The sequence below is a fragment of the Galeopterus variegatus genome, unplaced genomic scaffold (genome assembly GCF_000696425.1).
Source record: "Galeopterus variegatus unplaced genomic scaffold, G_variegatus-3.0.2 Scaffold4051, whole genome shotgun sequence".
NCBI classification, from domain to species: domain Eukaryota; kingdom Metazoa; phylum Chordata; class Mammalia; order Dermoptera; family Cynocephalidae; genus Galeopterus; species Galeopterus variegatus.
This window is the reverse complement of record NW_007730162.1, coordinates 60,570-87,299: the sequence shown is the minus strand read 5'-3', so window position 1 is coordinate 87,299 and position 26,730 is coordinate 60,570. Positions and strand designations below refer to the sequence as shown.

Below are 26,730 nucleotides of genomic sequence, written 5' to 3'. Positions count from 1 at the left end.
TTGTCTTTTTTCCATGTCCGGCAACGGATCGCAACCCTCAGTGTTGCCCCCGCACCGGACCGGGGACCGGCAACGGGATTGCAACCCTCGGCGTTGCTCCCGTGCCTCGCTCAGCCAGTGAGCGGGAACCGGTCCATATGTGGGATCCGAACCCTCGGGCGGGAGCGCCGCCACGCTTCCCAAGCGGGGCACTATCCAGTGCGCCACCGGGCCGGCCCAAAATGCTTGTTGTTTTAAGTTGGTAGGTTTTGTGGCAGATTGTTATGTAGCAATGGATGACCAATATACCAGTCCTTTCTGGTGGTTTAAGTTGTATTATTTCATAATACAAAAAGAAAAGTGAAGGTTAATGCCATAAAAATAAATATTTTAGGAAAAGTTTCTTAATCAGACTTTTATAGAGATTTATTTCTTGACAAGGAGAAACAAAGGTGATACAATTAACTGTCACTTAAATTATGCCCTCAAATTAATGAAAATCTAAGTAGGAACAAAGCAACCCATTAGTTTTTTGTGTGACCAGGCCTCTTTTGAAAGTTAAGTGAGCTTTAGGCAACTATAGAGCAAAAACTAACTTCTTATCTTAAGCATACTTGTCATGAGTAAAAGGATGAGAAGATTATCAGATCAAATAGATAATATTCGAAGTTCTAACTGTTGTGTAAAGATTTTCAAGCCTCCTTTTAGAATTAAGGTGATAAGCTACTGGAATATAAAGCAATGTGAGACATTTTTTTTTCAAACAACCATTTCTAATTAAATGTATGGTATTTTTTTCACTATCTGAGAGTTAAATACAAATTAATAAATACTTGCTGTTGAGGTTTTCAGGTAAAAATGAAAAGTTAAACACCTGTGTTCAATTTTTCTTTCTCTCAAAATCCCATAAAAATAATAGTAGTGAGTATTTTTAAATAAAGGTATAAACTCTCAAGGAACAAAGATGGCACAAAACAGCAACAAAATATTGGAATGTGCAAAGCAGACAGATAAGAGTTAGGAGACTAGAAAAAAGTGAATACTAAACCAGCTCTGGGCAAAATCTAAGCACAATCATATTTATACTACAAAATCCTGAAAGTCCTAGAACTGAGCACCCAATATCTGTAGAAGTGGGGTAAAGAGGCAGCTAAAATAAATAAAGACTGATTGGAAGCTGTTTAGAAAGAAGTCAGATCACCAGATCTTCACCTATATTCTAGCAGAAGATGGGAGGCTACTTTTATTTTTATTTTTGGTATAGGATAATACAGTCATTGAACTATGATATACCAGGCATAGTTAGGGGTGGGGTACCATAGTGAAACCTGGGGAATCAAGTGAATGTTTGCATCCTGCAAGCTGAGACTCCCAACTATCTTCATCCACTCAAGTTCTAGAAAAGCCTGGCCTTGACTTTCTAGGCAGAAGACTGGCAAAGACTTCCCTGGGGAATATGACAAGCTTAAGATGAAATATCTAAAGATAGTGACACTGGAGACTCCAAAATAAAACCACCAGCCATTTCTCTACAATGAAGCCCACAGTTAACAGGACCCATCTGTTACTGAGAAGTTCTACTCAACTTTTGCATTTCCTATTCTTAAATATATGGACAGCCAAAGTTTACTAGGCATCTGAGTAAATCCATTAACATAAAAGAGAGAAAATAACACAAAAAGACAAATGAAAACAAACACAAGGAAACATGTTAGAAGAAATTAAGCTATGTAAAATAATGAACATTAAAAAAATCATTATGCTTAGAGAGTTGAGAAGATATTGTAATTGTGGGGGAAAAAAAAGCTCAAAATCTATATTTTAAAAGAACATTATGAAAATGAAAATGTTATTATAGTATAAAAATGTCATACAAATGATAGCAGAAATTAAAAACTAAATAGAATCATTTGAAAATAAGTTGAGGAAATCATCCAGAAAATATCTTAAGGAAATATCCCAGGGCAAAAAGATATAGATTATCAAAAACGAGAGAAATATAAGGATATTAGAGGGTCAGCTTATGAAGTCCAATATTGTGGTTTGAATATCCCCCAATATCTGAAAGGTGAGGCTTTTGGGAGGTGATTGGATCATGAGGGTTATGCCCTCAAGAACAGATTATTCCATTCATGGATTAATAGATTAATGAGTTAATGGATAAGTCAATTATCACAGGAGTAACACATACCTTTATGAGAGGAAGAAGCATGTTCACATGCTCTAGCTCAGCCCTTGCCATGTGATACCTTACATCTCCAAAGAACTCTGTAGATAGTCTTCACCAAGAAGGTGTCCCTTACCAGATGTGTTCCTGTAACCTTAGACTTCCCAGCCTCAAAAGTGTTGAGATAAATTTAATTTCTTTTTAAATTACCCAGTTTCAGGTTATCAGCAACAAAAAACAGACTATTACATACAATATCTGAAAAATAGGAATTCCAAAAAGAAAGAAAAAAAGCCATCTAAAAAAATTTAAGAATTATTTGAGAAAATTTTTCTGAACTAAAAGACAAGAGTACCCAGGTTGAAAGGGTCCACTGAGTAACCAGTAAAATGGATGAACATAAGCCTCATCATGATACATTACTATGATATTTTAGAACACTGGAGACAAAGAAACAATCATATAAGTTTTCATAGAAGAGAAAATTTACATAGAGAGATTATAAATTGAAATGTTTTTGAAATTCTCAGCAGCAACATTGAATTTCAGAAATCAAAGGAGCGAGATCTTCAAAATTCTGAGGGAAAAGAATTTTGCCTAGATACAGAATTCTACACCTAGCCCAACTATCATAACGAGTAAAGTATAATAAATGTGTATTAGTTTGCTAGTGCTGCCATGAGAAAGTGCCACAGACTAGGTGTCTTAAGCAATAGAAACTTATTTTATCACAGTTCTGGAGGTTGAAAGTCCAAGATTAAGGTGTCAGCAGGGTTCTTTCCTTCTGAGTCCTCTCTCCTTGACATGTAGATAGCTGTTTTCTTTGTGTTTCTTCTCATGATCTTCGTATGTCTATGTCCTAAGTTTCTCTTCATATAATAGCACCAGTCATACTGGATTAGGTTCCAACCTAATGAATTAACTTTAACTTAATTACCCCTTTAAAGACCCTACCTCCAAATAACGTGACATCTGAGGTACTGGGGGTTAGGACATTAACATGCAAATTTGTGGGGGACACAATTCAGCCCAACTCTATGCAAGATCTCAAAAAATTATCTGTCAAGTAATCCTTCTATCATGAAGTCACTGGAAGATGCAAAATGAGGGTGGAATAAATGAGATCCAGGAAATAGAAGATGTAACAAAGATGAGAGATAAAGAGAATCCTTGGATAATGATAAAGGAAGATCCTAGGATGTTAATTTATACCAGGAATGGAAGGCAAGAAGTTCAGATTAGACCTTGTCAGGAGGGTACATGGTAATTTACCCAAGAATATGAAATTGGTTGCATATCTGATGCATCTGAACATCTTGAAATTTAGATAGTTTAGACAAACTCTGCTAAACAATGGCAGAGTTTAAGATTAAATTAATGATAAGTACATAAAAAACTTCAAAAACTGAAAATCAAGAGAATGTGTTTCTCTATTTCAATAAAAGTGAAGGAAAGGAAAATAAATCATGTTGAACTATATGACTTAGCTCTGAGTAGTATTTGTATAGTCATAATAATGCAAATACTGATATACATTATAATAATGTAATCAAATTATGATATCACTACATTGAAAGGAAAAGAGATATCTACTGTGGTAAGAACTGACAGGAAGAAAAAAACATCTAAATCCTTATTCTCTATAATGGGAAGTCAACAGATTATGCTATCACCGAAAAACTCCAAATAATTTAACAATAAAATAATTTACTTAGATATGTGAAGGTAATTACCAAAGTAATCGCTAAAAGAGTTGAAAGTGGCTGCTCCTTGGGAGGGGGAATGATAAATGGTTGAGGGGGGCATGGGATTGCTGTTTCTCAAAAACAAGCTTTGTAGGACTACTTGATTCTTTAAAATGTAAACATAAATAATTTTAATTTTATTAAAGGGTGGTATAAATAAAAGAAGGAAGGAGCTCTTTTGAATAATATATTTGTCAAATATAGCCAAAGTTTTTTTTTTTTTTCTGACCGGTAAGGGGATCACAACCCTTAGCACAGTGTGGTCCGCACCATGCTCAGCCAGGGAGCGCACTGGCCATTCCCATATAGGATCCGAACCTGCGGCCTCGGCGCTACCAGCGCTGCACTCTCCTGAGTGAGCCATGGGGCCGCCCTAGCCAAAGTTCTAAAATATGGAATTACTTTAAAAAATAAAACATCTACTTTAAAATAGAACTTCCACAATGATTCTTATTGCTTTTAGAGCTCAGTGTTTTATGCACTAGATTAGACGGACTAATGTTAATATTCCAACTTGAAGGTGGACTTTATCTAGAGAGGCTGCCTCGTGGATAGAGAGAATTTACTTTTTGTGAGGCCAAGAGCTTGCAAACATGTTGGCAGCTTACAATGTTTTTTAAAAACTCTGAACCCCTGGTGATTTTTTCCTCCCAAATAACACAGCTGGGTTATATCTTGAAGAAATGACATCTTGAAGGAATACAATAATATCTACTTTATTGTTTAAATATAAAACAAACCTGGGTTAGAGTCTTGGTTCTGCAAAGCACATTTAAATTTAGAAAAGTAATTTATCTAAGCTTCACAATCCATATCTTTCAAATGGGGACAATAATACCTACTTAAGAAGGATGTCTGAGGATTAGGAGATACAATAGTGCCCTCTTATTAATGGTTTCACTTAACACTGTTATTTATGGTCAATTGTGGTCTGAAGATATTCAATAGAAAATTCCAGAAATAAACAATTCATCAGTTTTAAATTGCATGCCATTCTGAGTGGCATGATGAAATCTCACACTATACTGCTCCATCCTGTCCTGCACTGGACATGAATCATCCCTTTATCCAGCACCTCCACACTGTAGATGCTCCCTGCCCTCGGTCCTCTAGTAGCCACCTCGATTATCAGACTGACTGTCCTGGTATTATGGTGCTTGTGTTCAAGTAATGCTTATTTTACTTAAATGCTTATTTTAAAAATGGCACCAAAGCACAAGAGCGGTGCTGCTGGCACATTGCTACACAGTCATGCGCCTCCTAATGACATTGCAGTCAACAACGGACTCCATACACAAGGACGGTACCATAAGATTTCAGTGGAGCTGGAGGTGTGCAGTAGGCTATACCATCTAGGTCTATGTAAGTACATTTCATGATGTTCACACGAAATCGCCTAAGCACACATTTCTCAGAATGTATCCCTGTCATTAAGTGATTGATGAATGTAACTGTTCTATCTCATTATTAATTATTGTTAATTTCTTACAGCTCCTACTTTATAAATTAAACTTTACCATAGGTATGTGTTATAAGAAATACACAGTATATATAGGATTCGGTCCTATCCATGGTTTCAGGCATCCACTGGGGGTCTGGGAATACATCCCCCAAGGATAAGGGGGCACCACCATATTGTTTGCAGTGTACTCATATACAGATCATGCTCATACATACCAGTTTTATTACTTTTATTATTAGCTCTCTATTTGTCACTTTTTATAGAGATTACTGACTGTCATAGTCCAGTGAGGCCCCAATGTAGAAGTACCTGCTATTTTGAAATCAGGTCTTGTGAGGGTCTTTTTCTTTCAAAACACACTTTCAGATACACAAAAATGCACTTAGAATAACATCAAACACCTATATACCCACGAACTAACTTAAGAAATAAAAGTTTGCAAATAGTTGTGTGCCCCTCCTCAATTGCATTCCTCTACCCCAGAGGTAACCACTATCAGGAATTTTTTATAATCCCCCACATGTATGTATTCCTAAAAATACATCATTGTATGTTTTAAAACTTTACAGAAATAGTATCACGCTATCCTTATTCTCCTGCAACTTGTTTTGGTTCATTCGTGTGGACACAAGCAGCTCTCGCCCAATCATATTCCCTGATGCTTAGAAGTCTATTGCATGAGGACCCTACAGTTTATGGGCTCATTCTCTTGCTGGTGGATATTTAGGTTATTTCCAATGTTTTCTTGTTATAAAAAATGCTATAGTGAACACTTTGTAAAGCACACACGTGCAAATGTTTCTTGAGAAAGTACATACTTAGAAATGGCATTGCTGGTTCTAAAGGTACACAGACATTAGGACAGGTCTCAAGAAACAAGTAATAGTCAAGTTCGGGAGTCTTATTCACCCAGGTGTCACAACATCCTGATGTGACATGGTGATGTCACAGTGGTGAGGTGTGTTGCAATCAGTTTGACACTAATAATGGTTAGGGTGCCTAAATATGGGAATGATTTTTTAAAATTAAATTAGAATAGATGTGAGGTACCTTTATAATAACATCACTTTACTCCTGTGTATTCTAATGTATTTTCTGCAAGAGCAGAAAAAGGAGAAAAGCACAAGAGAGTATGTTTCCTAAGTAAACACTATCACACTTCTACCATGGTAGAAAAAGGTTGGCAAATGACTAGTTGAGTCAATAAATATTTTTAGAAGTCAGTTACCTAACAAAACAGTATGCATTAATTTGGGTCAGAGGTTGAAAACCTACTGGTATGACACAGTAGGCCAAAGAATACTTTTGACATTGGCTGTATGTATACAGAACCAAGGAAACTGGGGAGATGGTAATCTGGATAATTCTGGAAGAAGAGGAGGAGGCAGGAAGGGGAAAGGATGGGGGAAAGGAAAGTAAAAAGAATGCTGTAGGAGGGAGGGGAAAAGAGGAAGAGAAAAAAGTGATATCCTGGAATCAGTAACACTGCAGGCCAGTCCTGAACTATCTCCATCATTAAGACTGGACAATGAAAATCAACAGAATTCACATATATTAAAATGTTCTAATTAATTATATGTCAGGTTCCACTAACACTATTAACAAAATATCATTTATTGAACATTTACCAAAGGCACTGATATACTGTGTTGTTAATTTTCACAACATGGGTATCATTACTATTTCCAATCTATAGATGAAGATAGTACAGCTCAGAATCAGTTGCCTTGTGAGCTACAGAGCTGAGATTTGGGGCCCAGAGCCTGTGCTCCTAATCAGAGGTTGTGTAAGCTCAGCCATTAACCTTAAGGGCAGAAACTGTGATTCATTCATCTTTGTCCTGTCCTACCTACACAGTGCCTGTCACAGAACCGGTGCTTGATGTGGACTGAACTGGATAGATGTTCAGAATGGAAACATGAAAGCATCGCACTATTCAGATTTATATGAGATCAGTTTTATTTGCTATTCCAAAGTGAGGCAGAATGAAAAGGAAATCATTTTTTCAAAAAACTGTAAAACAAGTTTGGAAACATAAAAGGTTTACTAATGAATCTTCAGACCAAAAAAATCCAATTTAGAATGAACCAGGCCCTCAGTTTTCTACTAATTAGGGTGTTATTGTAATTCAGTCAATAGTAAGGTTTTGATTGAATTACCCAGGCAATTGTCACTGCAGAAATTTATCACTTGGAGACTAATCCATGGCTACCATCTTAGTCTGGTCTTGGTCATGGGTCTTGTTTTTATATTCCCTTATTGGAGCTCAGTTGTCCCAAGTGTTGACTGAAGGGACAGGTCCATCTACTTCCCTGCAGTTCATTCATATTGCTGTAAGCTGCTAAGTCCTAGAAACTCTGCCAAACATCTGCAAAATTTGGAAGTTGGCAAAGTTTATCCTCCACAATCCCACTGTTTTTGTTTTTTTCCTTTTTGGCCTCCCTGCCCCTCCCCCCATCTGTCCCTGCTAAAGCCAAAATATCCCCTTTGTACCTCTTCCTTTCTCCTCTTCTTTATTTTTAGCTATTCATAATGGGGTGTAAATTGTAAGAGTAACATTTTCATCTTTCCAAGGACATTTTTTTTTGTCCTTTTTTTTTGAAACTGGCCACACTGCGCTGTGAGCGCACCAGTCATCCCTATATAGGACCCGAACCCGTGGCGGGAGCGCTGCTGCGCTCCCAGTGCCACACTCTCCCGAGTGCGCCACGGGCTCAGCCTTCCAAAGACATTTTAATTTTGATTGAGGATGACTTTAGCTGAAGTATTAAAGTTCAAACTGTAAAATTCCAGCTATTAGGGAGCATGCCATCTATCGAGTTACCTCTCTGATTGCCCCTTCTATCCTCTTTTCTGTGATGCTGGAGCAGAGACTCTGCAACTACATTTCTGCTTTGCCATCTCTCTGTCTGATATGTTCTGTCAGTGCAGGGCCGTAGAAGGAGACTGGAAATGAAAGAAGAGGTTGGAGGGACTTGGGCCCCCTCGTTGCCCTGTCTGTTCCTGTCAGTGTCACCCCAGAAATGATCCTTCAACTTTTCAATGGCAGTTTCCAGCCAGCTTAAAACAACAACAACAAAATCAAACACCCCCAAACTAGCCTCACTGCACTGCCCCACACCCCTGAGGTACCAGCCAGGGCAGCAAATCCTCTGCAGAGATCTGGGGTTCTCCTCTGAGCTTCTTGGAGAACACCAACCTTTCCTTTAGTTCCTCCAGGCCTGGGGCAGTAGCTGCTTCACTTTTTCCAGTTGTTATTGGTGTGACTTCAGTGTTTCCTTTGTAACATTATGGTCCTTCAATTTCCCAGAGGAACCTTTCTGTTAAAATAACTGCTGCATTTCAGGTTTCCTGAAAGGAACCTGCAGAGCGGTACAGGGAGCTAGAGAAAGAAACAGTCTTTGGGGAGGAGGCCTTCTTCTCTCTGTCCTAGAAATCACACACCGCATAAGCAGCCATCTACCTGTCCTGCCTGTTAATCTGACACAAACATGGCCATAGTGTAAAGATGGATTCTGAATTTGAATTGTGAAATATTCCAATACCAAGTCTGATTTCTACCCGACAAAATTTTTCTCTCTTCTGCCCAGGTCTTTTTAACTTGCATGGAAACTTTCTTTTCTAAAAATATGTTCTGTGTTTAAAACGAAACAAAACATTTACCATATCTTTGTGATGAGAACATTAAAAAACCTCTCTTGTAGCTATTTTGAAGTATACAATACATTATAGTTAACTCTAGTCATCCTACTATGCAAGAGACCAGAACTTATTCCTCCTATGTAAACACGTACAATTATTACTTGTGGATCATAAATAAAAACAGAAACAAAAACAAAATCAGTATAAGACACCACCTGAGCCCCAGAAGAGCTCACAGACCGATGAGTTATATAAACATGACAAGACAAAACAATAACACGGGGTATTCCTGGATATATTACATCATTATTCCCCATTTGCTGCTCTTCCATGTGAGGATTATATGTCCCTACAATTATCATGTGACTTGTAATCCCCCTCTCTAGGGGGTGGGTATAATTCCCTGCCCTATTGACACTATGCTTGACCACGAGACCTGTTTTGGTCCATGGAATGTGAGCAGAAATGATATATGCCACATCTGAGAAGACACTCCAAGAACCAACATGTGACTCTGCCATCACTTTTTCTCTACCACAAGACTGCATGTGTTAGGAGACACATGAAAAAATGCTCAACATCACTCAGTATCACGGAAATGCAAATCAAAACCACACTGAGGTATCATCTCACCCCAATTAGACTGGCTATGTCAAAAAGACAGAATAACAAATGCTGGCCAGGATGCAGAGAAAAGGAAACCCTCCTACACTGTTGGTGGGACTGGAAATTGGTGCAGCCTTTATGGAAAACAGTATGGAGGGTTCTCAAACAACTATAGATAGAACTACCATATGATCTAGCAATCCCAGCTGGGTATATACCCAAAGGAATGGAAATCATCATGTCCAAGGGATACTTGTACCCCCATGTTCATTGCAGCTCTACTCACAATAGTCAAGATTTGGAACCAACCTAAATGTCCATTGTTGGATGATTGGATAAGGAAAATGTGGTGCATATTCACAATGGAATGTTACTCTGCCATAAAAAAGAATGAAATGCTGCCTTCACAGCAACGTGGATGAACTTACAGAAAATTATGTTAAGTGAAATAAGCCAGGCACAGAAAGAGAAATACTACATGTCCTCACTCGTAAGTGGGAGCTAAAAAATAAATAACAGAAGAAAGAAAGAAATAATAAGCACAATAATACATTGAGCTTTCAGAAGGAAAGGACAGAATTGAGGTTACCGGAGGTGGGAAAGGGGGAGGGGAAAGAAATAAGGGAAGAAATAAGCTCTTTTTACCAAAAGAGCTACCAAAAACGATTATAATGCATAATGTTGAATGTACTGATTATCTTGATTTGAGCATCACATATTTTACGCAAGTATTTATATTTAACTCTGTACCCCACAGATATGTACGTACAATCAACTATGTTTCAAAGGAAAAAAAAGAAAAATAAACGCATGTGTTAGATACAGGTTGCTTCTTTGGCCCAGATCCTGTAATAAAGAAGACAGGTGAAGCGGAGCCTCAGCTGATCCACTGCTAATATATTATGTGAACCAGAAATCAACCTTTGAGCAGGCCACTGAGGTTCGAGGGTGATTTGTTACTGCAGCAGAACCTAGCATAAATCTGCCTGGCATGTTCCCTAACCCAACAGAGATGACCCTGTAATTTATGGCCTCATTTATCCTCTTTTCAAGAGGATGGATTTTTTTTTCCTAATGGAGAAGCTATGTCAATCCATACAATAAGGAGATGGGAGAAAGGAGTGAGATTTGTGGGAAGGGGAGAAGCAATAAAGGAAAAGGAAAGAATAGCTGTGCAGGCTGAGGTGGAGGAGGAAGGTTTTTGTGAGGTAGAAAGAGGCTGACACCTGAGTAAGGGAGGTTGTGAAGGAAGGAGAGGAAAGGAGGATAATAGCAGTTGCTGGGGACCATGAAAGTGGCTGCCCTTTGTGCCCTTGAGAAACTCAAGTAAAGACTGGACCTCCCACCTAGTTACTTTTGGCTGCAGAATCGGGCCTTGTGCAGCACACAGACGTGGAAACAAATAACTGTGGTGCAATACAGTCAGTGCCATAATCCTAGTATTTAGAAAGACTGATGGGCCCAGAACCCTAACACTGTCTGTGTGAGACATAAGATGCTTTCTGAGAAGACGACTCCTGAACTTGTTCCTGAGGGAAGAACAGAATTTTTCCAGAGTGACAGGAAAGAGCACAACTTAAGAAGAAGGAACCACAGTCATGGAACACTTAGGTACCCTCCATTGCCATGTTGTAGGAGCATCCAGCCCCAGAGGCTGTGGGAAGACAGGAAGAGGCTGTAAAAGCAGTTTTGTGTGCCATCCTAAGGGGACTGAACTTTATCCCAAAGACCCTAAGGAACCAGTGAAAGCTGTTAGCAAGGAAGCAACGTCACCACACATGGTGTTGCATGTTATTCACTGCTGAAGGTGCGTGGCCGGGGGTGAGGAGGGGTTGAAATCCTGCCCATACTCTACTTGACAGCCCATGGGGCTGTGAACACCTGGAGGAAGGGTGTCCTCCTCCTAATTGTACAAAGGTGCTATATGGGCCAGTGGGAGGAGCCTTCCAAATGACCTGTGACATGAGTGTAGTGAACAGATTTGGAAGAAAAGACAGAGGAGGAAAGGAGACTATTAAAATTGTTCAGGCAAGAGTTGGTGGGCACTTGCACTAAGGCAATTGCAATGAGGTCAGAAAGAGGGGACAGGACCAAGTGGACTTGGTGGTGACAGTGGGCAGTGAGGAGATGGTAGTGTCAAGGTTGGTCAACATGTAGTAGTGATGTCATTAATCTGGAGTGGGAAACACAAAACCGATGGTGTGGGTGTAGTATTGGGGATCAGGAAAGTGGAAGTGAGACGAATTGGGTTCATCCTCAGGGATAAAGGCATTCCTAAGACATGGTCCTGAATTAGCGGTCATATGAATAAACTTCCATCTATAAAGTTTGCAGATTTAACCCCGTCTCCTCCGCAGTGCCACTTTTAGGTGAGAGTAACAAGTGCCCTGCCCAGGCCCTGGCATTTAGAGCTAGGCTCACAAATGGCCTTCCTCCAGCTGCTCAGGATGGTTTCCTGCTCCCTCCAACTGTATACAACGGAGTGACTTACTTTCTCTGTGTTCTCTTTCTCCATCTCTACATGGAGATAATGAAACTACTAGTCCCATGGTAGCTTGGTGCCTATTGAGTGTTCAGTAAATGTCCACTGTTGTGTCACGGAAGGAGCATGGGTTTGCAATCAGAAGAATTTGGGTTCTCTTCCCAAAGTCTACTTGTTACTGTGTGGCCCTGGATAATGTCTCTGAGCCTCTGTTCCACCTTCTGTAAAATGAGGATAATGAAATTATGTTGCAGGGCTATTGCAAGGGTCAAAAGAGATAATGACAGGGGACATGCAGCACAGAGGCTGGCACACAGCACCGCCCTACGAGGCACAACAGCTTCCTGGCCCCCTGCTCTCCCTTGCTCCCTCTGACCACTATCGTTTCCACCTGTGTAATGTACAGTGTTACATATGTACAACCCACCAACAGATGCGATCCTAGCCCCCTTCCTTCCTCTTTCTGTTAACCCTTCCTTATTTTAGGATACCTGAATTTGGCAAATCTTCCTTTTTCCTTTAAATGCTTTAAATTTCTTTTTACCATTTGATGAGGAAAATAGCCCCTTGACCATCAAATTTAATATGCTCAAGTTAAAAATTTGAATAAAAACTTACGTATACATACATGAATATACATGGATAGATGCAATAAAATATGTCCAAGTGAGTTATTCACAGATGTTCTCACAGACAGTAAGATAACACATCCAACTAACTACTGGATCTCCAGACACCCAAGAGTATGCTTTTCCCTTATGATTATGCAACCTCTTTGTCCCTGAAACTCAAGTCATTGAGTTATGTCCTGCTCCAAAGGAGCCACATGACCTTTAGAAACACAAATCTCAGGCTGTGTGGCTTGTTTCATTTTCATCTCAGTCTAAAACTTTCCAGAACAGAGATATGTTTCCCCTGAGTCTACAGATCAATACAAACAACCTGCATATTGAGCATCCTAATGCTGAATAAGTAACTGCAATAAAACAAGTGTTCTGAGACTGCCTTCAGTCACCCGGGCTCTAAAAGAATGTTAATCCTGCCGAAATCAATCTTGCTATCTCTTTGCCTAAAGGATTCTCTAAAGATTTCAGATCAATGAAACCAACAGAAAAACTCCAAACACTCTGAAAAGAAAATACAGCAAAAGGCACATGCTAAAAGAATCGGTATCTTCAGGAATCTACGCTGGGAGGGTTTAAAAAACAAATAGGCATATGCTATGCTACTGATAAATGTTAAATGGCAATGTATCTGGGACACTGAGTAACATTTAGTTTAAAAGTATTGTTAATACAGTTCAGGTCAGATACTAACCTTTGCAAAATCATTCTTTGTCACCTCAAACTTTCCCTTTACACACCGACTACAACTTTTCAGAGAGTCTCCCAAGGATTCTCAATGTACTCCTGGCTCATGGTAATAGTGATAATAACAACAGTCATAATTTATTATAGCTATTGAGTGCTTTCCATGTGCCTGGTACTGGACTAAATCTTTTACATGTCTCATTTCATTTAATGTCTCCAAATCCTACTGCCACCTCTTTCCCTTTGTTCCTTCCTTCTTTCAAGTTGAACATGGAAACCACTATGACCAACTAGTGACTGCATTTCTCACTTTTCATCTGGATATTCTGGGTTTTTGACATGCTGCTTCAAGATGCGAGAATCTGACTCTGGAGCCCCGGCTATGTCCTCCAGCAATGGCAATGATACCAACTCTGCCTCGCCTCTCCTATTCTGTTTGGTCTTACCAACATTGCCTAGGAGCCACTCACTGCCAGGCACATAGTTCCTGCCCTCAGGTAGTTCACAGTCTAGTAGCAGACGACAGTAGGAGTCTAACAGCATGTGAGCAGATTTCATTTCGAGGGCTCTTTTCATAATGTCTATTTTATATATGCACACAACACGAGTTAAAATGTTCTGTGTGCAACCAACCAAGCTCCGCAAAGAAACAGATCAATGCTGAGTTATATGTGGCATATATTTCCATTATAGATTTTGAAAAGATACTTGAAAAAAATATATTCATACAACATCTCTCACTTGGATGACTGCAGTTGCCTCCTACCTGGTCCTTCCTTCCACCTTTGCTCCTACAGTATGTTATCAGAGCAGTCAGGATGATATTTTCAAAAGTTGTTAGATCATATCATTTCTCTGTGAAATCCAAAGTCCTTACAATGGCCCACAAGACCATATATAATTGGGCTCCCTCTGACCTCTCTAACACATCCCTACGTCCCTCCTCCTCCTTGTTATTCCTGCTCTAGCCCAAAGGGTCTTTCCTTTTTTCCCCAAACACACCCAGATCTGCTCCCAGATTAGGGTCTTTGCTCTGGCTGTTTCCCCTTCCTGTAACTCAGTCCTGCCCCTTCTCACCTTCTGCAAGTCTTTCTCCAATCACATCTTCTGTATGAGGCCTAAGCTGAAGAATATAAACATTATTTTTTAAAAATACAGCCTACACCCCACCCCATGCCAGCACTCTCCATTCCTCTCACCCTCTTTCTCTTTTTCTCTATTCTCATAGTATCTGTCACCTTTCCGCATGCTTTTAAATTGACTTTTTAAAAATGTTTACCTCTGCACTATTGACTTATGGGACTGGATAATTCTTTGTTGTGGGGTCTGTCCCATGCATTTATAGGATGTTTAGCAGCATCCCTGGTCTCTACCCGCTAGATGCCAGTAGCAATCCCCACTCACAAGTTGTGACAACCAAAAATGCTTCCAGACATTGCCAGATCACCTCTGTTTGACAATCACTGGTTTATAACTTATTGTCAGTTGCCCTCAGCTAAAATGTAAGCTCCAGGAGGGTAGGGTTCTTTGCCTATTTATTCACTGTTGATTCTCAAGCACCCAGAACAACTGGCATGAAGCACGTGATGAATGAATGTATATTTACACATCACACACATAAACGTAGCATAAATGTCAGATTCTTTTATTAGAAAGTGGTTCAATATTTAATTTCACCTCATTTTTTTTACAGGTTTTCACAAAAATAAAGAAAATAATAGTAATGCTAAAGATAAAGAAAATGCAGCGAGGAACAGTTTTCTATTTGTATGTATTTAGCACATTTTTTTCTGAAAAGCAGTTCAGAATTGATCTGATTCTTGAAAAACATATACTGCATATCTATTATAAAAAGTGACATAACTCTTTTGCATATTTCCTTTTCTCTGTTTACCAACATAAAAACTCTGTTATGGGTATTGACCTTAGAAAGTACTTGCCTCCAGGGTGTTACTACTAATGCCATTTTAAGAATGAAGGGCAGCAATACTTAAGAAGGGCAACATTCACAGGCAAGGAGGTGAAGAGGAATAAATTAATTCTTAAATGGACTTGTCTGTCATAGCCATCACATTCAACTAGGGTTTAATTCATCACAGAGAGCGGGCAGTCCTGCCTGAAGGGTGTCACATGATGAAAGACAGTAGAGGGACGGTTCTCAAGGTGGGAAGAAAGGATGTGATTTTTGCGACCACCCTACTATCAGTACCAGGGGGAATTTGGCAGTCTAGAAACATTTTTGATTGTCACAACTAAGGGGTAATGGGATTGCTACTAGCTTCCAGTGGGTAGAAGCCAGGGATGTTGCTAAAACATCCTACACAGAACAGTCCCCACAACAGAGTTATTCAGCCCCAAATGTCAATAGTGCTGAGGTTGGGAATAGGAGACAATGCTGAAGGGTATGTGATCTGGAGCCTCCCTGTGTATACTTGAACTCCGGCTCTACCACTATTTCCCTTTACTCCCGGGAAACAGGTAGACTCGTTATGCTAGCATGTCTTGAGTTAGAGATAACTACCTGACTGAGTGCTGGCCCATGAAATGTGGGTGGAAGTGCTGGATACCATGTCTAAGCCTGGCCCACAAAAACTTCCTAAAAACTCACACATCTCTCTTTTCCCTGGTCTGTAAGGGATTTAGGGAATGACAGAACGACTAGATAGAATGAGCCTAGGTACCCGAATGACTGTATGGAACAGAGACATTGTGCCTCCTTCCCCCAGGGTGACCCACACTAGACAGTGGTGTGAAAAACCAATAAATGCCTATAGTGTTAAAGCACTAATAAATATATGAGAGTTGTTTAGGCAGGTGGCCTAGCCTAGATGTGTTACTTATAGCAGGTTCCTTAACCTCTTTGTGTCTTACTTTCCACATCTGTAAAATAGTGGCAATGATAATACCTCCTCCCTTATAGCGTGATTGTGAGGATTAAAGAAAAGTTCTTAAAATAGTGTCTGGCGTATAGTAAGAGTTTTTCCACCTGTAGTGCCACCTATGGTGATACCGTATAAAATAACCAAATAGCATCGTACACTGATTTATAGAGATGTATACTTATAGGTTTGCTGTTACTGTTTCTCAAACATGGATATATGTTAAAATAGAATGCTAGGCTATTTTTTTTAATCGATTCTCAACTTTAATTTTTTTGTACAATGCAGCTCCAAGTACAAAGATTTATGATTAGATTATTCTGTGTTGTTTTTATTAATACTTTTATCTTTACTCCATTATTTAATAGAAAGTATTAAGCACCTATTGTACGTCAGGCATCGTGGTAGGTACTGGAGATTTGATTATGAGCAAAATCAGACATGGTCGACTCCATCATAGAGAACACAGTTTACTTTGAGAGATAGTCATTGATCATATTGTACTCAATTATAAAATTTCAAGTCGGAAAAATGTCGTATAGGAAACATGCTGCTAAAAGACTATACAGCAAAGAGACCTGATCTTTGGAAGGATTGGCAGAGAGAGGGGTGGGGGGGGGTGTCAGGGGAGGCATTCCTGGGAAAGTCTTTGGAACTGATTTCTGAAGGATCAACAAGACTAAATTAGGTGAAGGGAGAAGGAATGGGAAGAGAATTCCAGGAAATGAAACAGCATGTGCAAATTCCCTGAGTCAGAGTACATCTAAAGACCCGAAGAGAGGTGGTATGTGTCTGGGTCATAACAAATGAAGGGTGCAAGGCACTAAAGGCAGATAAGTCTGGAGAAGAGTTGGCAGTGTGGCTAGGCATTTGAGACCTTGTGGGTCATGTCAATAATATTGGTGTTTATTCCAAGGTTTTTAAACAGGGTAAAGTAACATGATGAGATGCACATTTTCAAAACATCATTCTGTATGCACTTGACAGAATGGATTGGAGGTGGGCAAGAGCAGAACCAGGGAGACCTGTTTTATTATTTCTGGGTTTCAGAAGGGAGATAATGGTGGCAAAGAAGGAGAGAAGTTGCTGGAGTAAAGAGACACTTAGGATATAAAAGCATCAGACCTTGGAGATGTATAAGATGTGGCAAGTAGAAACGAGGGAGGTGTCTAAAATAGTTTCCAGACTCCAGCTTCAGCAACTGGACAAATATTCATGCAGATCACTGAGACAGAAAACAATGGAGATGGACCACATTTAAGGAGAAGATGTCTTAAATGGTTTGAGATGAGTGTGCAGTCAGCTAACTTCACATCCTCTTTATTCTTTACTCGCATGATTCTCCTATTTTCATTTCTAAACATTCATTTATTTTTTCATTTAACAAACCATTATTAAGCACCTACTATGGGATTCAAAAATGGGCAAGACAGACATAGTCTTTTGAGGAACTTATAAAGTAGGAGAAAGCAATTAAAACGTATGGCACATACTGTTAATTAAGGAAAAGAAAAATATTACCAAGACATAGAAGAGTAAACTTCACCCAGAATTGGGGGTGGAGGTTGGAAATCACAGAAGGTTTTCTGGAGGAAATGTCTCTGAGGAAACCTGGAAGAAAGGCACCTAAGGGAAAAGGCTTTCCAAGCAGAAGGAAGACACATGTGGATTGCACACGAAGTGGCAAGGTGCGTTAAGGAGGTCAAAGCACACAGTCAGGGATGCATGCAGGAGTTACTGAGTCAATTTAAGTGTCTGGATTTTATTCAGAGAGCAGAGCATTTTAAGGCTCTTTTCCACATTGATCATTACTCATTAAACTTTCAATCCCCTCCTCTCTTTTTCCTACTACATTCATGTCCCCACCACCCCCAAAACACTTAAATTCCTATTATTCTCTTTTATTACAAGACAAACACATTATCAAACACTCTGCAAAACCAAGAAGTCGCAGTGGATTTGGGAATGCATTTGGAAAGCCAGTATATAATGTTATAACTTTCAGAGCTCATTAACCAGCTACTTCTGATTAATTTAAACCCATTAATATCACCCTCAAAGGATCATGAGGGAATTTTTTTTTCTGATTGTACCAAACAATTGTTTCCAATTTGACAGCCAACATCGTCAAGTCTTCTTTTTACACACCTATTAAAGGGATGTTACCCTTTGGCACGACAATTTTCAAAGAGCAAGAAATTCCCACTTCCCATAACATTAAGATGCATTTAAAATGTTTATCTCCCATTTGCATGATGGAACTGCCTCTATTCTCTTGGTCCCACTGAGGTCTGGTTTTTAGGTTTGCTTCACTCCAGCTGCGCCTCTGCCTTTTCCTCCTGTCTGGGAATCTCATCTTCCACTGATCACTCTTTTTTCAAATGACAGCTAGGTCCTCCTCATAGCCTATATTCCTATTCACTGAAAACTACTTGTGGATCTTCAAATACTACATCTCGTTTCATGCCTTTGTTCTTTCATACATACATTGTTTTCTCTTCTTGGGATGCTTTTCTCCCTTTACCTACCTGGGCAAGTCTTATCCTTCTAGACCCATATGAAGCATTTTCTTCTTTGTGATCAACCCTCATCCCTTATCAACCTCCTACTATACCTGAAGAATGGAGCACCTGTTCTTTTAGGTCACATCCGTCATACTGCTTACCATTATTTAACCTGGTCTGTGTCTTCACTAGGCTGGGGTCAAGACTATGAATTATTTATCTTTATATCCTCTATACCAGACAGTGCCTGGTAAGAAGTGAACACTGAATTAGTGACTATCGAACGAATCAATTACTCAGAAAATCAATACCTAAACACATCAAAAAGGCTTCTCAAATATGTGAGAGAGATGGCTGAATATCTCCATCCCAAATGCTATCATCCTTCCCTTATTATATATTTTTAAATATTTGTAAAAATACGTTTCTTAGTTCTAGATCCTAGAACTCCTGATGGCTGCCCAGGTGCTTGACTTTGAGAACCATGCTGAGAAGCGTTGTTCTAAAACAAGAACAGCAAAGAATATAACTAGCATGAAGAGGAGTGGTGGGAAGCCACTGTAACTGTATGTAACTGTATCTGTTACACCCCTTTGAAATAAAACAGAACCCAAGAGTGCACACCATATACTTCATCAATTCCTCCATTTATGCATCCATCTACCCATTCACCTGTATATCTATCAATCCATCCATCTATCCATCCATCCACCCACCTATCCCTGTGTCCATCCATCTGTCATCCAAAATATTTGAGACTCTTCTGCTCTGTGCTAGGCACTCTCTCAAGTAGGTGAAAAACAAAAGGAATATCTTCATGTAAACCAGACTTCAGCCCAGAATTTAAAAAACAACCACTTGTCTAAAAAACCTTTTGAGATGAACAACATAGACATGGTGAGTGTTTAAATTAAGAGTGGACCAGGTCAGTTTTTTATGTCTTTTTGTCTTAAGAAAATACCCATAGATCCTGATCTCTGAATTAATATGAAGTCTTTCTCGGTTCCTATTTTCTGTGGAGGATTTACCTAGGATTTCCAGGCTGGACTGTGAATTTCATGCTTTTTCCATTGACCTTTCAAATGTTCATGTAATGTGTCTGACTTGGCATCAATCTGACTCGAGGGTATCCAAGGTTTGGCTGTTTCAGGAGCTTCCCTTGCATTAGACAGATCTTACTGAGCATTATACATTCTGATGCAGAACATCTATTCTTTGATTTTTCTTCTCTCTTTTGCCCCCTAGAAGTCCAGACTTTAACTGATTTTTTGTCGCTGAAACATGCCCACACCTTGCACTCCCTGCAACTCCATGACCACTGTCGTTTTTTTTTTTCTCAAAATCAGCAACCTCATTTTTAAAAAATCTGTCACCCATTTCCTCCCCTCAGGTAAGTCATTTTTACTGACACTGTCACTACGGCTGGAGCAGGGAGGACCAGGCATTCCTAAAGTCTGGTTGAGAGTATGGTGGGGCGAATCTGACCTATGCCCCCTCTGAGAGGCTGTTTTTCCCTCACTGACAGCCCTTGGGCTGCTTTTCTCTCCTACCACCTACCCTGCTTTCCAGCCATCATTTCTTGTCACCTCAGAAGCTTCAGAGTAAATTGGCCATCACTTTTGCAATTCCTCATAGGCTCAGTTACTTAGCCAACTTGTTTTTTCTCCCCACATATCAAAAGTGACAAATTGTTGTTCCAGGACAGTCTGACAAATGAGTCAGCAAGTGCATTGCCAGGTGCTTTTGTGTTTCTTGCGGCAACTTGGTGAATTGCTGAAGAAAGAGGAACTGAGAAGTAAACTGAGGTCAAAAACCAAAAAACCTAAAATCCTCTTTTCAAAGGGAAAAAGTATAGACGACTTCCACTGCCTGCTGGATAGATGCAGACCAGCCAGCAGGGGACTCCGTGCACAGGGAGTTGGCAGAGCCACAAAACAGAAGGAGCCTGGGTCTATGAATGACCTGAGAAGATCACTTGCCCAACACACAAATGAATGAGCACTGCAGCGTTCTGAACCAGTGAGATGAGGGGACTGGTTATTACAGGAGTTAGCTTCCCCTGGCTAATGTGAAAGGGATAAGAACACTCACAGGACTTTAGGACAGAAGGGCACTATGCTGTTCCTCCCATGCACCAAGACTCAAAGGCGTGCAGGGTAAGGCCCCACCATGCTGCACATCCTCAGTAAGACAGGGCATTAACAGAAAACACTCACTGATGGATCCTTTGCTGGCTGAAAGGGGCAGTGTAGCAGTCATTCTCCTCCAGGTCTGGCAATGTCTCCTTGTCCAGCCTCATGGGCTTCTTGGGTAACCATCTCCGAAAGCTGCTTATCTGTTTATCGATCCTGTGGTACAAGGAAGCAAGACCAGAGGGTACAGTACATCAGCATCACTCGAAACACAGGAGGGAAGTCTGCACAGAGTCACAATCATGGCATCCCTATGCCAAGCATGCTCATTGCACGCATGGAGCCCCATTTCACAGATGGAAAAAAGAGAGCTGGAACCCCAGTGTTGTTTCAGTTTCACCAAGTGGCCTCACTACTGTCATCTATGAAACAGCGGCCATGAGAGATATGTCCACCCACATACCAATAAGTGACCAAACAGTCATAAGGCTGGAAGGCTCTGAAGAGGAAGCTGACAGTCCTTTAAGCAAAGCAGCAGAGACCTTAACTTCTTACATTATGCAGGTTCTTTCTGTGTGTGTATTAATATGATTTTTTTAATTGAAATGTATTGATTGTACATATTCGTGGGGCACAAAGTTGAATATCAATACATGTATACAATGTGTGATGATCAAATCAGGGTAATTAGCATATTCATCATCACAAAACTTAATCATCTCTTTGAGATGAGAACATTCGATCTCCTCTCTTCTAGCCATGCAATAAGATGCAGTACATTATTTGTTAATTATAGATGCCTAGCTCGACTGTACACCCAAAGAGCTTATTTTTCTTTTCTGGCTAAGTTCTAGAAACTCATTGTGTGCTGGGAAAACCTCTGAGGTCCGAAAAGAGCTCTAACTGTAGTTAACGTTGGCAAGGGGGCCTGAGCTGACAGCACATCCCAGTGCGTTAACTGTGTACAGAGAGCTCGATGCTAGGGTTTGCTTCCTGCCTCTCACACCTTCCCTGACGAGCCTCACAGCAGACAGCAGGCTCTTCACTTTTCAAGATGACTCCATGGTTCTCATGGTGCCATGGCATACAGGTGTCACTCTGGCCAGTGCACACAATGATGCCAAGTCAAGGAAAACAACAACAGTGCCTGAAAGTGGTTTTCAAGCCACGGTTTCTTAACTAACTACCTCCCTGGTCCCTCAGTCCCACTGACTTCTCTGAAGCAAACATCTGGCTTTCAAGTGACCAATTCTCAATCACTGTTCATAGAAAACCACTAGAAGGATCAAAAACCACACCAGACTTCAAATGATCATGCTACCTCAAGTATCTATAGCACTGAAAAAGTTTTTCCCAAGGACATATATCAAATAGCATCTCTGTGAGTTAGACTGAACAGGTACCATTCACATTTTACACATCATGAAAGAGCCCATAGTGGATAATTATCCAGTCCAGATTACCCAGCCAGTGAATAAAGCCAGGACCAAAATGCAGATTTTGTACTCTTGATTTTAGAGATCACTATATAAAGTAGTTGATAATGAGGATTACATTTAAGGGCTGCAGAACGGACCATGAAATTTGGTCTTTTTTTTTTCCAATTTAAAAAACTATTTACATAGCAATTTATCCTTTTTAGTAACATGATAGCTAATTTTATGTCAACTTGATTGGGCTAAGGGATGCCCAGTTAGCTGGCAAAACATTATTTTGGGGTGTGTCTGTGAGGGTGTTTCCAGAAGAGATTAGCATTTGAGTCAGTGGACTGAGTAAAGATGGCCTCCCCAGTGTGGGTGGGCACCATTCAGTCCACTGTGGGCTTGAATAGAACCAAAAGGCAGAGGAAGGGCATATTTGCTCTCTGCTTGAGCTGGGACATCCATCTTCTGCCCTTCAACATTGCTGTTCCTGGTTCTTGGGCCTTCAGACTCAATCTAGGACTTACACTATCAGCTTTCCTAGCCCTCCCACTTGCAAACTGCAGATCATGGGACTCAGTCTCCATAATGAGCAAGCCAAGGGTATAAATCACCACAACCCCAACTCTGCCTGGTACTGGCTGTCTTTCTTCAGAATGCCTTAATGTTCAAACTGGAAAGAATCTCACAGCTTCTCTAGGGTCCTCCCCTCATAGAGGATACTCCCAAACCCACTCCCATACTCAGCCCCCACCCCAACATAGAGAAGTAAAGATTCTACCCAAGGTCATGAAGCCAGAAAAGAATAGTAGATTAGAAGGGTCCAAAGCCTGAAGAAGGGGAAAATGTTCCCATCTCCTTTATCCTTTCTCCCCCTGGTCCTCCTCCCCTCACCATCTCTTCAAAAATACTTAAAAATATAGTGAGATGATGGGCTTCATAGAAGCAGCATGACACAGTGGTTGAGAACATAAAGTCCGGGGCTGGAGTACCTAGATTAAAATCCTGGCCCTGCTAATATTAGCAGTGAGACCTCGGGCAAGTTATTTAACTTTGCTGTGCCTCAATTTCCCTATCTGTAAAATGGGCATGATAATGATAACCAATTCACAGGGCTGAAGATGAACTGATTAATATACACATAAAGTGTTCAGAACAGTGTCTGGTGTACAGTAAGTTCTGGCTATTCTTACAACTTTTTTTTCCCTTTTTTTCAAAAATAAGAATTAGAGCAACTAGGTTGCCTTCTAACATTTCTGTCTTTTTTGCTTTTCAACTCCAAGTTAGTTGTGCTTCACCAGCAACTATTGCTTATCTAAGTTCAATGATTTAGTCCTTAAATGGACTCATAAGTTAGACTTCCTAAGCTAAGCTGGTGGTCTTCCCATGGCTCATGGCTTTATTTTGTCTGATTGCCTTAAAACTCATCCAAGAAAGAGGACATTAGCCCAAAGGTTTTTTATAATAGAGCTTTTACCTCCTACACATCTCCAGTCTGCAGCACTAATCGGATTACATTTTGCAAAGTTCACATTCTCACAGAATCTGGGCTCTGTGTGCAATGACTATAAATTAAATCCAGCTGAGTACAGTGCTCAGCGTGGATAAAAACAAATAAAGCTGTAAAAAGTCAGGCATAGATACCCTATGGGAATGAAATAGCAGCTTTCAGCATCCAGCTTGTGGCACCACAATTTAGATGAAATATGGAGATGGTGAAGAGAAAACAGAACAAGGTAATGGAAATGATTGATTAATTAATTGAAAAATGAGGCAGGGCAAAGGAAGTGAGAAAGGAGTGAGAAAGGAAGGCTGGTTGGTGTGGCAAAGGAAGCTGAGATTTGTAATCAGGTATCTAAAACCTGGCTCTGTGGCTTCTCAGCTGCATGATCTTCCACAAGTCACTCAGCTTTCTGAGCCGTATTTTCCAGGGTTACAACAATGGGGTAATAGTAATGATAATCATCAACATCACCATTCTCTTTCTGACCCCACCGCGTGGTTAGAAGGCTCATAAAAGATGACATGTCTGAAATGCTTTGGAGAAGCTGCCAGTCAGATAGCAAATGTTATTAATACATTCTTGAAGACCACACAAGACTAACGTGAAAGTGATGAAAAGCAGAGGAGCTGGGCATTTTTAAACACTATGGTGGAAGAAAGACATTTTTAAAAAATCTTAAAAATAAAACCCCAAGCCACTGGCTGGGCACGGGGCTTGGAGGGTGCAGGCTGGCCTTCACTGGGAAGCCTGAGCAGAAGAAGGAAGAAAAAGCACGGTCTGTCCAGGTTCCATCACACGTGCCTGTGCATGCTGTGTGCATGCACAGACAATGACAGAAACACACACACACACACACACACACACACAGGGTCAACAGTTGGTGTCTTTTTCTGGTTGGCAGAATTGCCCCCCAGAGATGTCCACACCCTAATCCCTGGAACCTGTGAATATGTTACGTGGCAAAAGGGACTCTAATGATGTAAGTTAGGTTACAGACCTTATAATAGAAGAGTATCCTGGATTATGCAGATGGGCACAAGTTGACCACTTGAGCCCTTTAAAAGTACAGAACTTTCTCCATTTGGAAGCGAGAGATGCAGCAGAAGGGATGTTCAGACAGAGATACAAAGTATAGAAGGACTTGACCAGGCATTGCTAGCTTTGAAGATGAAAAGGGCCAGGAGCCAGGGAATGCAGGAAGCTTCTAGGAGCTGAGAATGACTTTCGACCAACAGCCAGTAAAGAAATGGAGACCTCAGTTCTACAACTGCGTGAATTGAATTGTGCCAGCAACCTGAACGATCCTGGAAGCAGATTCTATCCCAGAGGCTCCAGATAAGAGCCTGGGCTGACCGATACCTTGATTTCACTCTTGGGAGACCCTAAGCAGAGAAGCCAGTTGAGCTCCTCTCCCCCAGACTTCTGATTTACAGAATTGTGAGATAATAAATTTGTGTTGTTTTATGCAGCTAAATTTGTGGCAATGTGTTATGACAGAATCAGGAAACATACCTCTTAAAACAGCCTTGATCTGATCCCCCCCTCAAGACCCGGCCAGGGCTAGCCAGGCACCCCCTGTGCTAAAGTTGTCATTCCACATGGCCGTTCCCGCCTCCCAGGTGAGTGGCTCTAGAACAAAAGTCTGTTTTTTCATGGCAGGATGATGAGTGAGGGCTCACCTGGGCTGCTCTTCCACAAACACACACCTGTCTCTAAACTGTGCCACACTCAGACTTCGCTGAGGATCCCCTTCAACCATGCAAAGGAGAAACACAGCACAAAAGCCACTGGGTTGGGAAGCAGGAGATGTAAGTTGGATTCTTGATTCTGTCATCACAGACACATCAGTGTGGCCTGGGACAAGTCTTTAACCTCATCAAGCCTTAGTAGCCTCATCTCTAAAGTGATGATGAATCAGATGCTCTTTAGATACTACACGTTGTTGGTGATTTGGGCAACAATATCTTGGTTATAGCATTCTAAACAAACTTGAATTGATTAAGAAATTCCCTTTTTACAACACCTGATGGATAAACTTTAGTATACAATGATGGACTTTGGAGTCAGCTGGACGCAGGTTCACATCCCAGTTGTATAGATCTTGCTAGGCAAGTGACCTCTCTGAGCTGATTGTACCCACCTCATAAAGTAGCAGTGAGGATTAAACAAGATCATGACTATCAACTGCTTGTACAATGTCTTGGATGTACAAAGGGCCCAATTAAGTGGTAGTTTCTAGAATGAAGAAAACTATGATGCCAATGATGATGAACTTTTATGTAGAGTTCTCTTCTCAACAAAAGCTACGATTCTCTCTCATATAATGAGGTTTGTGCTCCCATGTTGCACATAATAAACTTCCCTAAACAGGCAATCTTGAAATTTACTTAGACAGGTTAAAGTCAGGAAGCCAACTAACCAGAGAGCATCCCATTTGTCTCCTTAGTATAGGAGTGGAGCTTACTTAATGAAGTCTCCACTGACAGAGAAAAGAAAACAGAAAACATTGGCTTAATGATTTAGCATTGATTTTGGTTGGATACATTGTTACTCTGTTCCATTTCTGCTATTTACTGAGCAAAAGTCCTTTTACAGACTACACAGGCAAATCAATAAAGAGAAGATGGATCATTCCACTGGGCATTTCTGGCCTTCACTTGTCAAGTTAATATCTGAACTATAAGGTGAGCTCCTTATATGGAAAGTTGTTCTGAGGTAAGTTCAGGTTCCCTCCAAAATGCTGGCTCATGGTAGGTGAGGTTCCGGGTGCCTGGGAAGAGCCAGCAGCACAGCAAGGCAAATGGGCACAGTCTTGCTCCTTCTGCCTTGGCTGCCCAAGGTGGGTCTTGGGAAGGTTCTGCTTAATCTCTTTGACACTTGGTACCCTCAGCTGTAAA

General features: G+C 40.5%; 1 protein-coding gene across 1 annotated transcript in view; it reads right to left on the bottom strand.

Moving 5' to 3' along the window:
• The window catches only part of ANO4 (anoctamin 4), a 192,950-nt gene that overhangs the window by 107,207 nt on the left and 59,013 nt on the right, over window positions 1-26,730 (bottom strand). The window contains exon 7 of the mRNA XM_008586623.1: window positions 20,993-21,124. Coding sequence (XP_008584845.1) covers window positions 20,993-21,124 — 132 coding nt within the window. The remainder of the gene's footprint in view (window positions 1-20,992; window positions 21,125-26,730) is intronic.